Source organism: Herpailurus yagouaroundi, unplaced genomic scaffold (genome assembly GCF_014898765.1).
Source record: "Herpailurus yagouaroundi ecotype Mexico unplaced genomic scaffold, PumYag 197, whole genome shotgun sequence".
In the NCBI taxonomy this organism is placed as follows: Eukaryota; Metazoa; Chordata; class Mammalia; order Carnivora; family Felidae; genus Herpailurus; species Herpailurus yagouaroundi.
Window position 1 is genome coordinate 8,219,737 of NW_024412428.1, and position 14,362 is coordinate 8,234,098.

A 14,362-nucleotide genomic window follows, 5' to 3' on the forward strand; every position below is an offset into this window, starting at 1 on the left:
GCCCTTCTACTGTCAGTTTAAGGTTATTTGCACATTGGTTTGTAAATGTATGTTAAAACAAAACAAAAAAACAAAACTACAGTAGAGGCTCTTGTCCCAAGTTCTGAAAATATTTATTTCATAAATATGTTTGAATATCCTTTTGTATTTTTACATGCTCAGATCCCTTATCTAGATTATATCATCGCACAAACTTGCAATGGTGTAGGGCTTACAGATAATAAAGGCCCAACAAGTACAAAGCAATTAGTACAACTCAGTGGCTGAAGACATAAGCTTTGGAGTCAGATCTGAGTTGAAGACCCCACTCTATCATTTCCTAACTTCACGTTCACCTGACAGGTTAGGTTGGGTGATCCTTGATATTTCTTATCTGCAAAATGCAGGCAGTATTAGGGCTTATCTTACATTGTTACTCAGTGTTACTCAAGGTTACACAAGCCATTGCACACAAAGTCCTAAGCACAGTGCCTGGCATCTGTTATTGATCAGGAAAGATTCATTATTAGTTATGACTCCAAAACGTAGAGTGTTTGTAAGATTTTCTCTGGAGACACATATCAAGAGGACTTCTAACATATCTAAATGTTCATTCCTATTCCAGTGCAAGAAAATATGCAGGGAATTAAAACCATCTCAAACTTTTTAAAACATTGAGAACCATTAAAATGCCCCAGATTTCATCAGCTTGTGAGGTCACAGCCTCCTTTTATGCCAAATCACAGTAGTCTAAGCCCCCATTATATATGCCTTCAATAAGTTCAGTCTTGTTTTTCAGATATTCAGACACATTGCAGACTCCTTAGAAAATTTTCAGGCGAAGAGAACCTCCCTACCTAGCCCTTGGCTTGCCCTTGTGTTATAGAGTCCAGTTTATCTCCCTCAAAGTGAATTTCACTGAGCATTTTTCCACTTCTAAATGCCCCAAAGGAAGGAGCTGTCCTTTTTCTCGCCCTAGCCCAGGGCTCCATCCCAATATCTTCAGTGACCTCTTCAAAGGACATTTTGTCTATAGGAGGGACCATTTCCTTCAAGGGAAATCTCCCTCCCACCAGGTGGCCCTTAAAAGACAACAAACAGGTCCCAGATTAGGCCCCTAATTCTCATTCCCAACTAGAAGGAACCAGGGCTCCTGGAGGGGATGCCTGGTCCCAGATCTGAAGCAGGAAATATCCTAGATGAGCCGGGGATACTGTGTTGTGTCAGAAAGGAAGGAAGATAGACTTACGTCCAAAGGACCCAGGGGCCAACAAAAAGGTGCTCCCATTAGCCAGAGAGGAAATAAATGTAGCATCTAAAAAGAATATTGGGGGCGCCTGAGTGGCTTAGTCAGTTGAGCCTCCAACTCTTGATTTTGGCTCAGGTCATGGTCTTGCAGTTTGTGGGTTCGAGTCCTGCATTGGGCTTTCTGTTGTCAGCACCAAGCCCGCTTTGGGTCCTCTGTCCGCCTCTCTCTGCCCCTCCCTCCCTCTCTCTCTCTCTCTCTCTCTCTCAAAAATAAATACTGAAGGGGCGCCTGGGTGGCACAGTCGGTTAAGCGTCCGACTTCAGCCAGGTCACGATCTCGCGGTGCGTGAGTTCGAGCCCCGCGTCGGGCTCTGGGCTGATGGCTCAGAGCCTGGAGCCTGTTTCGGATTCTGTGTCTCCCTCTCTCTCTGCCCCTCCCCTGTTCATGCTCTGTCTCTCTCTGTCCCAAAAATAAATAAACGTTGAAAAAAAAAATTAAAAAAAAAAATAAATACTGAAAATATTTTTAAAAAATAGAATAAAATAAAAAGGGTAATAAATGCAATCGACTAAGACACATTGTGTACAGTCACGTGAAAACATGTTTATAATGTTTCGTAAAAGCGAGAGAAAGTAAAAACCTCCTTCAGTATCATCCCAACGCCAAGTCTCCATTCAAAACATTGGCACTTTAAGGGAAAGGATTCAGCATTGATCCTATCGTTCCTGTATAAACTGTATTGCAGGGAAATGAAATCGCCCTGGTTGATGATGAAAATTTTTTTTCTTGCGTGGAAATGCCAGCTAATAAATGGAGAAGGATGATGGAACCAGAACATCCCGTTGTAAGTCCCAGTGAAATAATCGATTCAGGAGTCATCATTAACAGACGAAACCATCAGATGAAAGGTTGATGGGGAATATTATAGAGGAGGAGGTGAGGCTGTCACCTCTGAGCCATTCAGCGTCACTAAAAATGGAACATGGCGTGCTTCCCGATGGGATGTCACAGTATGCGCACATCACAGCTCAGGTACCGTTGCCCAAATAAATCAAACCTGAAGCTCATCCGGCCACGAGAACTACATTTCACTTACAGGCATGTAGGAATGAGTCAAATGGGATCATGAGGAAACAAAGAGGCAAAACCAGAGTGTGGGACATTCTACAAGCCAGTCAACCCAGTTTCTGAACAAGTCGACGGCAGGGGGGAGGGAGGGAGGGCAGAAGTGGGCATTGCTTTTGAGAAATGAGGCTTCAGAGGCAACATCAAATGTAATATGTGGACCTAGTTTGAGTCCTGACTCAAGAAAACCTACTGTAAGATATTTTTTTCTTTGAGAAACCAGGAAGAGTTGTTATGAACGAGGCATTAGATGCCAAGCTATACTGTCAGTTTTGTTCGGTGTTTCAATGGCATTGGGATTATATAAAAGTGTTTGTAATTTTTAGCAATGCACACTGAAGTGTTCGCGTTTTGCTTCAAAATAGTTTAACAAAGAACATAAAAGGGATACGTGAAAATAAAGTGACAAAGTCTCCATGATTGCTAACTCTGGGTGATGGATGGATGGAAAGGAAAAAAGGGGCTTGGAGGAAGCGTCCCAAAATCTTGACAACTATTGAAACTGGAAATGGGGGGCGCCTAGGTGGCTCAGTCGGTTCAGCGTCCGACTTCGGCTCAGGTCATGATCTCGCGGTCCGTGAGTTCGAGCCCCGCGTCGGGCTCTGTGCTGACAGCTCGGAGCCTGGAGCCTGTTTCAGATTCTGTGTCTCCCTCTCTCTGACCCTCCCCCGTTCATGCTCTGTCTCTGTCTGTCTCAAAAATAAATAAACGTTTAAAAAAATTAAAAAAAAAAAAAAAGAAACTGGAAATGGGTATGTGAAGGTCCTTTGTGTTTATCCCTCTCTTCTTGAGTATGTTTGAAGCTTTTTAACTTACATGGAAAGAGATATGGCACAACTCTAGGACATTGGTGCCTCTCTCGACATCTGGGTTATCTGCACCGAGGGCTTTACCACATGTGAGATTTCAGCAACACTGCACGGGATGGGCAGGGCCACCCCCACTCTCCAGCCCTTAGTGCCTTCTGCACAAGAAGGGAAGCAGAGTCCTGGCTTTCTTGTACAGCCTCCCGAGTCCCATCCTAATCTCTTGTGGGCCACTGTATAAGCAAGTAGGCTCATGCATCATCCAAGAACAAGAAGTAATGTTCTAGTACGGTGCGATCTAAATTCTAATTGAGAAAGAAACCTTTTCTTGTGGTGCAGAAAGACAATTGTGCCAAAGAAAGCATGCTTTACATCACTGTGGGGGAGACGTTTAGCTTCTTAGAGCCTCCCCAGTCCTGCTGGCTCCTTCTACAATAGGAACTTTGCCTTATCATTAAAGTACAGTACACAACACAGTATCCCCGGCTTACCTAGGATATTTCCTGCTTCAGATCTGGGACCAGGCATCCCCTCTAGGAGCCCTGGTTCCTTCTAGATCGGATACCTATACTGCCAGGACTTTCTGTTTCCAGGGAGAATGCAAGCCACCACTTTTTTTTTTTTTAATTCATAATTGTAGTTAAAATACACCTAACATAAAATTGACCATTTTAACCATTTAAGTGGAAGTTCAGGGGCATCGATACATTCACATTATGTGCAGCCAATCTCTACAATTCTTTTTATCTTGCAACACCAAAACTGTACCCATGAAACAATTCCCCATTCCTCCCTACTACCCCCACCCCCCACCCTGTCCCTGGCAATCACCATCCTACTTTCTGTCTGTATGGATCAGACTGCTCTGGGTACCTCATCTAAGCAGGATCATACAGTATTTGTCTGTGACTGGCTTATTTCATTTAACGTCCACGAGGCTCATGTGGTCAGAATTTCCTTCCTTTTGTAAGGCTGAATAATATTCCATTGTATGGATGTACCACATTAGTTTGTCCCTTCACCAGTCAGTGGACACATGGGTTATTTCCACCTTTGGTCACTGTGAGCAATGCTGCTGTGAACGTGGGTTCACAATATAGAGGAGGTTTTGCAATATAGAGGTTTTCTTCCAAGGTTGCAAAAGTCCCAGGAATAGCTCTCAGTCCGTGTTTCAGCTCAGGGTACCCTGAATTTCTCTCCCTCTGAGAGGAGTGCCCAGGCTCCCTGCTGAGGAGGACAAGCCTGTGTGAGAGGGAGGGAGCTGAGTGCCTCTGACATGACAGAGCCGGGCGGTGTTCGCTGCCTTCCACCAGTACACTTTGTTTTCAAACAATAAAAGTAATGCATGCTCGAAAGAGGGTTAAAAAAAAAAAAAAAAAAGCAGAGGGGCACCTGGCGGGCTCAGCCGGATGAAGGTCCGACTTCAGCTCAGGTCTGTGAGTTCGAGTCCCGCATCAGGCTCTGTGCTGGCAGCTCAGAGCCTGGAGCCTGCTTCAGATTCTGCGTCTCCCTCTCTCTCTCTGCTCCTCCCCCACTCGCATTCTATCTCTTAAAAGTAAATGAACGTTAAAAAAATTTAAAGAATAAAAAAAGAAGTGGAAATTTGCTCTCTCACTTCTATTTCCCATTCCCCAAGGGTAGGATGTTTTTATATGAACACTGTGCATTTTCCCAAAAGCTTTCTTCTAGACATATACAAATATGTACATGGGTATAGTTTTGCTTTGTGTTTTATAAAACTTTATGTTCTTGCTCAACAATGTATCATCTTTCCATACAGTGGACTGAGCCATCCAGGGGCCCCAAGATAGATGTACATTTAAAATTCTGATAGGAATTTAATTTAAATAAATAAACACAAACATACAATTTTGGTAAGGACAGCTATATTGCCTTCAAAGAATTGCTCCAAGTTACGTGTTAGCTTTTTTTTTTTTTTAGTATCATTGATATACAATGTTTACCTGCTAGCTTTGAAGAAAGGTTTAAGCTTACTGTTTCAAGTTTCAGGCAGACATTTCAGTCTGTTCATGTTTGATCACCCGACATCCTTGTCGTCTGTCCAAGCAAATTGAAATAGCCTGTGCTCCTTAATTAAAATCTCCTTGGGAAATCTCAAGTTAGTAAAATTATCTAACGTTACAACTATTGTCTGCTCATAGTCTTAGGCAAATTTCGTGGGCAAAGATGTGATTGTTTATTTCTGCAGATGGTACATTTCAGGATCAGGAGTTCTCCTTTGAGTTACCAGGAAATACAAAGTTACCTCCTAAACGTTTGCATCTTGTTCTTTTAAGATTACATTAAAAAAAATAAATTACATAAGTATATTTTTAGATACCACGTCTCTTCTGAAAAACAAACAAACCTTTGTCTCCATCCCCTTCTGTTTTTGATTTTTAACGGTTTGAAAAATTCCGAATTGCCTGGAAAGATCAAGCCCTCGAAGGCTTTTATGCCGATACGCCCAGGAGAAAGACGTGCCCCAAACCCCGATTTTAATTACTTAAGCCACTCGCGTGGTTTGTGAGTGTCCGCCTGGGCCAGCGACTTCACGAGTCTATCTCCGTTACAAAGATTTCATCGAATCGGGCAAATTTGTTCGTGGCCCACGAATCTGAAACTGAGCCATCGGGGTGGGGGCGGGGGGGGGGGTTCCCGGCGGCGACCGGTCCCGGAGACCAGGAGTCGCTGGAGGGAAGACCGCGCCCTGCACCCTGTAGATGTCTGTACTTGCCGGGAACGCAGAGAGCCGCTATTCGCGCAGAGCCAAGTCCCCCCGGGCCCCTGCCGTAGTGCTCAGCCCCGAGTACTCCTGGAAGACCGGGCTCTTCTTTTGTGTTGGCTGCGTCCTCTCCAGGCGTGTCTGCGGCGCGCAGAGGCGCGGCCGCGCCCGGGGCGGGTGGGAGCGGCGCGGCTCCCGGGAGGGGCGGGCTCGCCGGCCTCCGGGGGAGCTGGCCCCGGGAAATGCTCGATTGTTCTGCGACGACTGACTTGCCCCCATCGGAGGATTCCAGTGGCAAAGTGACCCTCCCTTCCCTGCTGCCGCCCTGCCCCTCCCCGCTGCGGGATCCTAACGCGGCCGCCGCGCCGCGCTCCTCCTCCCGTTCCCTCGGGCTGCGGCTTCCTGAAGTTATTAGGAGAAATAAGGTAGCCGAGGGGGCCACATGGAAGTTGTGACAGCTCCCGGCGGCGCACCCCTCTCGTCAGGGCCATCACCTCGCCTTAGGAGTCAGCCGCTGACACGCTGAATGAAGGAGGGCCCGTTGCCAGCCAGCCTGCCGGGATGGGCCACGGTTGCTGCAAGCCTTATAACTGCCTTCAGTGCCTGGACAAGACGGTACTTTGCCTTCCCTCTCCTCCTCCTCCCCCCTTCCTTTGCACGGGCAGAGAGGAAGCCTGGGCCGGCCGCCTCTGTCCCTCTTCCCTCGCGTGTGTGTGCGCTTTGTTGGTGAGCCCCAGGCTGCCCTTGCTGGTGCCCGTGTGCTGAGGTGTGTGTGAGTGCGGTCCGCAGACGCGGTCGGCCTCACCTACCCTGCAGTGCCTTACATAATTCCCTGTCCCTCCAGTCGCACAGGCAGCTGTTGCATATTCCCGAAACCCGTAGGGCTCCGCGCAAACGTCTTGAAATCCGGAACGCCGCCGAGAAAGCCTTGGAATATTCTTAGTGCGTTTTAACGTACCCGTGAAACCCCAGACGTTCCTGCGGGGAATCGAGCTTAGCTAGGCAGGCTTCTTGTGGCCAACTGCTAACTTCGAAAGTTTACCACTCGTTTCTACCAGCGGCATCCATCCTTGCCATTTACATTCTTAGGGTCAGAGAAGAAAGCACCGGTAGGCTTGTCTTCGCGGCGCTTCTTTGCGTGGCATAGGGGGGTATCCCAGAGAGGTGAAACCTTAAGGAGCCGGAGAGGCCAAGGGTGTGTTCAAGTCTTCACTGGAAGGAAGAGTCACAGCCAGGGAACGGAGGCTAGAGCAGGAAGGAGCAAGCCAGAGCGGTGTGGCAATTCCAACACAAAGCCTTTCTTTGCTTTTGACATTTGCCGGTGAGCTCACAGGGAGATGGGGGAATGATGTGTTGTTTTTTTTTTTTTTTTTAACATTTATTTATTATTGAGAGACAGAGAAACACTGAGCATGAGCAGGGAAGGGGCAGAGAAAGGGGAAGACACACAATCCGAAGCAGGCTCCAGGCTCCGAGCTGTCCGCACAAGAGCCGGACGCGGGGCTCGAACTCACAAACTGTGAGATCATGACCTGGGCTGAAGCCGGGCGCTTAACCCAGTGAACCACCCAGGTGCCCCTGGGGGATGCTTTTAATTTTTCACTACTAGAAATATGTTGGCAGGAAATCTTGTCTCTGTGATGTGTTTTTTTTTTTTTTCTCACACACATTTGGATTTCTCCAAGACGCATGAAATGGGATTTAATAAAGGGTTGAAATTGCCTCTTTTCTACCCACGTGGGCAGCAGCTACGTAGATAGCTTGAGGTATCATATGTGACCAGGTGAAGGAAAATAAATAGCTTAATATAAAGCTCATTACAAGGAGGCCACTTGGGAACATCTTTCTTATCAGTTCTGTTTGTGAACTTTGACCTAGGAAAATTGCACTGATATTTTAAAAGTTACCCACCCAGTACTTTTGTTCCAATAAGAGTAACTATTTCAATGGGTTTGGCTTCGACTACCATGAGTGCGAACTAAAATATTTATATGTACATTTATGAGCTTTTACCAAATAGAAATAAAAAACATTTGCACTCAATTGTCTACAAATCCAATATTGAAGCGATGAAGCCTTCTTTCAAGAGAAACGGTCACAAAAAGGTGTTGAAGGAAGCTTTGTAACCATAGTTATAATAAAAGGGAAGGAAGGGTTTGCTCCATGCACGACAATATTATAATGTTCCTCTTCCTGAGTCGTGGTACAGAAGTTTTAGAAATAGAAGCTGTAATCTGCAGACCTTTGAGAAAATATAGTTTAAAGTGAACTGCTCCTCCTTTTTTGTTTCAAATCAATTTCTTGAATGTAACTATCTATCCCTGTGTCATGTTTGAATGTGGAAATGTTGGGAGACAACTAAGTAATACTTCATCTCTCCAGCCAGAGTGATGTTTAAGTAACTTTCAAATGTTTCAACTTTAAAACTCCAAACATAATACAGACTCTTCTTTCCTGATGAAAACTTAGTGTACATATCCACTTTCTCATTATGTGTACCCCCACATTTCTTGACTTGTCTTTTGCCATAGTTCAGACTCTATTCCCCTGGGAGGTTTTGAAACTGTAAATTCACAGGTGCTCACGTGAGGAATTGAGGATTTCCTTTTTTAAGATTAAAAAAAGTCATTATTTAGCCGTCTGCTTTTCAGGGTACCTTCACAGGCAGTGTGCCAAAATCACTTGTTTATTCAGCGGTCACCTATTGGGCCAGGCGTGGGATGCGGAGAGCGTTATGGGATTCCGCTCCAGTCTCCAGCCCCTTTAAATCCCACGGTAAAATCCATCAGTCTGTTCATGAGCTCTAACAATCCCAACATCAACGTTGAAAGAGGCCTGATAAAATTGTTGATAAAGTTGTTTCTGCTTACTTCAGACCAGCCTCATAAACCTTAAAAGAAAAAGAAAAAAAAAAAAAAAGAATTCCTTAGAAGTTTATATGGATACAGGATTTAAAAACTCAATTTTGAGGGGCACCTGGGTGGCTCAGTCGGTTAAGCGTCCGACTTCGGCTCAGGTCATGATCTCACGGTCCATGAGTTCGAGCCCCGCGTCAGGCTCTGTGCTGACAGCTCAGAGCCTGGAGCCTGCTTCAGATTCTGTGTCTCCCTCTCTCTCTGGCCCTCCCCCCGTTCATGCTCTGTCTCTCTCTGTCTCAAAAATAAATAAATGTTAAAAAAAAAATTAAAAAAAAAAAAACTCAATTTTGAGACCCTAATTGTGAACTGTTAAAACATTCTTAATTCTAGTGCAGCTAAAGATGTTCTGAAAAGAGTCAACGGACAATTAAAGATACTTTTAAGTAATGGTTTCAGAGATAGGGCTAAGAGATATAAACCTGAGATGCTTTCTTAGCATATTCATTCACTGGGAGAAACTACAGAATCTTGTCTAGGGTTATTCAATGAATGAAAACGTGTTAGGTGAATAAATGGGTTTTTTTTTTTTGTTTTTTTGTTTTTTTAATTTTTTTTTTCAACGTTTATTTATTTCTGGGACAGAGAGAGACAGAGCATGAACGGGGGAGGGGCAGAGAGAGAGGGAGACACAGAATCCGAAACAGGCTCCAGGCTCTGAGCCATCAGCCCAGAGCCCGACGCGGGGCTCGAACTCACGGACCGCGAGATCGTGACCTGGCTGAAGTCGGACGCTTAACCGACTGCGCCACCCAGGTGCCCCGTAAATGGTTTTTAAAAGCCGATTGTGCTTTATGTATTTTCACCTCTTCAAAAAACCTATTCGTTGACAACATTTCTTGCCTTCTCCCAGTATTTATAATATCTATCGCCCAGTTATGATGGGGGCTATCAAAGAATTCTCCCAAGGGCACAACCTGACCTGTGGAGTTACCAGTTATTCCTTGGGTTGTACTTTCACCTTTTCCAGAGAAATTACAAACGGGGTAGGCAACAATAACACATGTAGAGCAATTAACACATTAGTGCAAGCCTGGAGTGTGAAAGTTATGTGGTACTGGCCGGACCTGTTTCTGGAATCTAGTGAAAGGAGAAATCCCTGCTGGAATCCTAGGCAAGGTTTCTTGGAAAAAATGGCACATGAACCGCACTTTGAGAAAGGGGGTGGAGTTTTAATGAACTGTGTGAGGAGCGGGAATGCAATTCTAAGCAGGGAGTGCATGAGGAAAGGTACTTTAGCCCAGTTTGATGCAAGATGAGCATAAACACAGTAGGAAATCCAAGCATAGAGGGAGTATGGGGAAATATTTTCCAGGCTGAAAGCCAGACCCACGTTTTTTAACTTGAGTTGCAAGAAAAGTAGAAATCCATCTTGGGATTTGAACAGAGAGGCAATCTGTGGAAAGACTCACTCTGTAGGTATTTTGGAAAGGAAAAGCGTGACCCAGAGAGGCCATTGGAACACCCCGATGGATTTCAGAGTCTGTTCACCTGTGGACTTGGCTGGTCCAGGATCAAGCCGGCCGCTCAGCACACACAGAAACTCCTTGCCCTTAACCTTCCAGAGCTAGTCATTCTTAGGAATGTTGAGTTATTGAGAGAAATAAATTAGATGTAAACTAGAATGCCAACTTGTTTTTTAACAGTGAGAAATGCAACTGACAAGGCTGATAAATACGTATCTCTTTTTAGAGTCAACAGTCTAGCTTCGTAAGAGGCTTTGATAAGAATGGAATCTGAGGCAGCAAGTTATGGTCTTTAGGCATTCGGTGGCCTCAGAGCCTATATGTCCACGTCCCATCACCCCTCTAGCTAGAAATGCACTTGAGAAGGCCTGTATGATTGTCACTTGCCTTGGTGTCTTCTATGGCTCCTTTTTCTCCCTCTACTACAAGTCACTTAGTCTTGCTCCGTCCCTTTAGGGGTTACTTTGCATATCTCCACCCTAACCTTACCTGCATTGATGTTAATCTCGAAGGCTGGTTTTATTTACCCTTCCTCTAAATTCTTGGTGGGGGTGGCAGTTAGGAGAAGGCACCTCACTGTTCCTCCCAGGCATCTGGCATCTGACAGTAATAAATTTGGGAAGGTAATAAGAGAAAATCCGAGAAGGTCAAAGAACCTCTGAAGTGATAAATAAATGGATTGAAAATCATGGCACTGGCTAATCTTCCTTTGTTTTGCTTACTCTGAGATCCAGAATTTCCCAGCATTGCGTCTTTGGATTCACATTCCTTCACCTTGGGCCCCATAAGACTCTGTCCTTTCTAGCTGTCAGTTGATAATCCGGGTGGGTTATGGCATTGAGTTATTAAGTGCGGCTTCTTAGGCAGCTAGATGTTTTGCGATCACAAATGCACAGGAAAAAGATCAGAATGATGCACTCTGCGTTTATTCCTTCTGATTTCTTTTAAAACAAGATGTGGTTCTGCTTATCTTTCATGCAAGTAGACAATGACATGTATTTAAGAATATTAAATGTGAATGATACTTGCCTTGACCAGTCTCTATTAAATTGTACTGCCGAGGAGAAAAGCTGGTAGAAAAATACAGTGGCCTGTGTTAATTATACGTGAAAGAAATAATACTTATTGAAGAAGTCAAAGCGTGCCGTCAGCACTGCGCTAAAGCCATAATAACTGAAATGAAAACCAAAAGGTCAGTCCATCTCCCGAAGGAATTTTCCACGGAGCTATATTATGAATCTAGCCAAGCTTCACAGTATTGATACTGAAATTGAACGCAGCATTCACAAACGGTGGCCTGAAAACAACACAGAAGCCTTGGAGATGCCACCTTGTGGCTGGTTCATCTTGAAATACAAAAGAAAGTATTTCCGTATTAAAACAGGGTTCTGCCCTGTAGAATTAAGCCCTCCCCTGAACTCACAGAGCCATGAGCGAAAAGCAATATTGTTTCCAGGAAGAATGAAAAACTCCTTAACCCCTTTGTGATTTCATGTGCATGTATGTATCTCACTTTGAATTTCCAAAAGTCACAATAAAAAGGATCTGGAAGTTTCTTCAAATAGCAGAATTCTGTAGGTTTCTTCTTTAATTCCCTGTATGGTTCTTCTGCTTAGCCTGTGAAAAGGTGGCCTAGCTTTGCACGGTTGAATTTTTTTTTTTTTTTTTTTATCTGCATTGACTCCAGGGCAGGCTAAAAAGATAGGAAAAATTAGAAATTTGTTGGGAGTCTGTGGACTTACATGTATATATTTTTTAATGTGTGTGTGTGTGTGTGTGTGTGTGTGTGTGTGTGTGTGTCTATTTATTTATTTATTTATTACAATTAATTCATTTATTGCCAAATTACTATTTTGACGGTAGAGTACTGTTCCATTTATCAATTCATTTCTTTTCAACAAATATTTGAGGGCCCAGCACAAACACTCTTTCTTCTGACTCATCATATCAAAGTCACATCATCTTGGGCACGTGTGTGTCCTTTTAAAGAAAAATGTGGTGGGGGGAAGCGGGAGCTGATCAAAACACTTAGAAACTGCAGTGAAGTTTACAAAATTGTCATCAGTCCCCCTTGTAGCTGAGCAAGTGCCCCTTCAGGGTGAATCACAGACCAGAGGCAGGAGCACGGCAAGGAAAAGAGAAGGGCCCATATGATGGGGGTGACACAGGCTCCCGGAAATAGCCTCAGGTGCTGTTTAGGGTCACAGTTCTCTTGGCTCTTGCCTTGGGTGCTCCCACATTCCTCCTGCTCCTTCTCCCTCTGGTCTCATAGTAACTAGTCTGTTCCTTTGGTTTCCGATTTGAGGAGGAGCTTAGGGAGCTCATGTCCAAGTGTAGAATCACGTGGGTGACGCTAACAAAGAGTGGCATTTTCACTCCCTGTTACCACCAAGTTCTCATGGGTGCCATCAACCAGCTGAACAGGTAACTCCCATTGACGAAGCATGTTAAAATGACAGAGTGTGGCAGGCCGGCTTCGGGCTTGGCCACACATCCAGTTACTTGGAGTCAACGGCACGATTAGCGGTTTGTAGGCTTTGCCAGGTTTGTGTAGCTAGGAGAGATTCATGGTGGCATTCGGCAAGAGTCGCTGAGCACCTTAGCGTGGAGAGCCATATGTGAGAAGTACAGGCTTCACTGTGCCAGGCTTGCAGCGGTGTGTTTAGGGCTAGAGGTAGAGGGGGAGAGTTGGATGTTTCATGGGGATAGCTCATGTCGGATTCCATCTGTGAATACAGCGTATCATGCTAAAAAGAGTAGAGAACTCAGTGTGCAAAAGAGAGGTACGTGACCAAATAAAAGAGGTGCGTAAGAAGACACAGCTGTTGGTATGGGGCTTGGATGAATGTTCTCCAAGGGTCCATTTCCAGTTAAGCCTGTCCTAGAGTAAACAGTAATTTTAGAGGAATGGCCTTTTAGACTTTGCGATTTCTGGGCTGTATCACCGGGATCGTTTGGATGGTTAATACTGAGTTCTATTTTTAGACCTTTAGAGTGAAAGCAGGAGCTCGTGCTTGGCACCAGTTAGGAATTTTCCACTCATTCCCCATGTAGGGAAGCACTGATCTCACACTGGGCCGTCAGAGGGGGCCGTGCTCATATTTCAGTCATCCCAACACGTCATCGCACTGGACTGGCTTAGGTTGGGGAGCAAAGGGGAATCGTGGCATGAGACCCTTTCAAAGGGAGTCTTTGAGGCCGCCTTCCTCCTGTGTGTTCAACAGAACCTCACGGCCTTGCGAGATCACCTTTGGAATCTGTTGAGCCATGATGGATAGCAGAGTAACTTGAGGCAGGAGGAGAGAATGGAAGGTTCCTTGAAGTTCACTTCTTGTGTTAAGGAAGAGAGTTCCTGCAGTCCTGTTGTTGTTGACTCACTCCACTGCAGGGCGGCACTAGTCATTCTGGTTTAGCTTTCAGGAAACAAAGAGTAACTTAATTGATGCAGAAAATTCATAAATCAGAAGGGTTGGTATCATTTCAAAAAGAAGCACTTAAGAAGAAAGGACTGTCGCCAACCCACACAGGCTGGCCTTAGCGAGCAGAGCTGGGCTGAGCCAGCGTCTTCAGGAGGAACGGATTCGCAGGGGTTAGGGATAGCTGATGGGGAAAGCTGAGCAGCTACCCTCTCAGAAGTTACAGCCTCAGGCAGGCCATGCTGGAAATGTACCGGCGTGCGGCCAACAAATCCATACCATGCGCAAAGGCAGGTAGTTCCAACGGTGGGATGGGGTGTGAATGCAGCCAGGGAATTTTTTTTATTGAAAAAGTGGTGAGGAGCTGACACTGACCACCGATAAGTGCTCCTATCCAGTCTGACAACTGGTGCAGTTTGGATCCTGAGGCTGTGTCTATAATAGACTCTGGCTTCACCGCTTCCCAGCCAGTCGTGCACGGGCGGCTTGCTTAGCCTGGAGCTTCAGTTTCATCCTCCACGCAGGGAAATAGAACCCAGCACCCACCTGACAGCCTCACCTGGAGGACTAAGTGAGGGAAAGGGCCTACCCAGCGCTGTGCCTCACGTTCGAGAAGTGTTTGGAAATGTTCACACTAATATTAATGCTGTCATTAGCTAGACCTTACCAGAGTTTCGTTGT

General features: G+C 45.2%; 1 protein-coding gene across 3 annotated transcripts in view; it reads left to right on the top strand.

Moving 5' to 3' along the window:
* Positions 1 to 14,362, top strand: part of MTUS2 (microtubule associated scaffold protein 2) — a 546,859-nt gene that overhangs the window by 470,896 nt on the left and 61,601 nt on the right. The window contains exon 1 of one of the 3 annotated variants that reach the window (XM_040448121.1): positions 6,092 to 6,499. The exons of the other annotated variants lie outside the window; for them this stretch is intronic. Within the exon in view, the coding sequence (XP_040304055.1) occupies positions 6,446 to 6,499 (54 nt within the window). The 5' untranslated portion in view covers positions 6,092 to 6,445. Of the gene's footprint in view, positions 1 to 6,091; positions 6,500 to 14,362 lie in introns of those variants that run through there. 3 annotated transcript variants of the gene reach the window in all.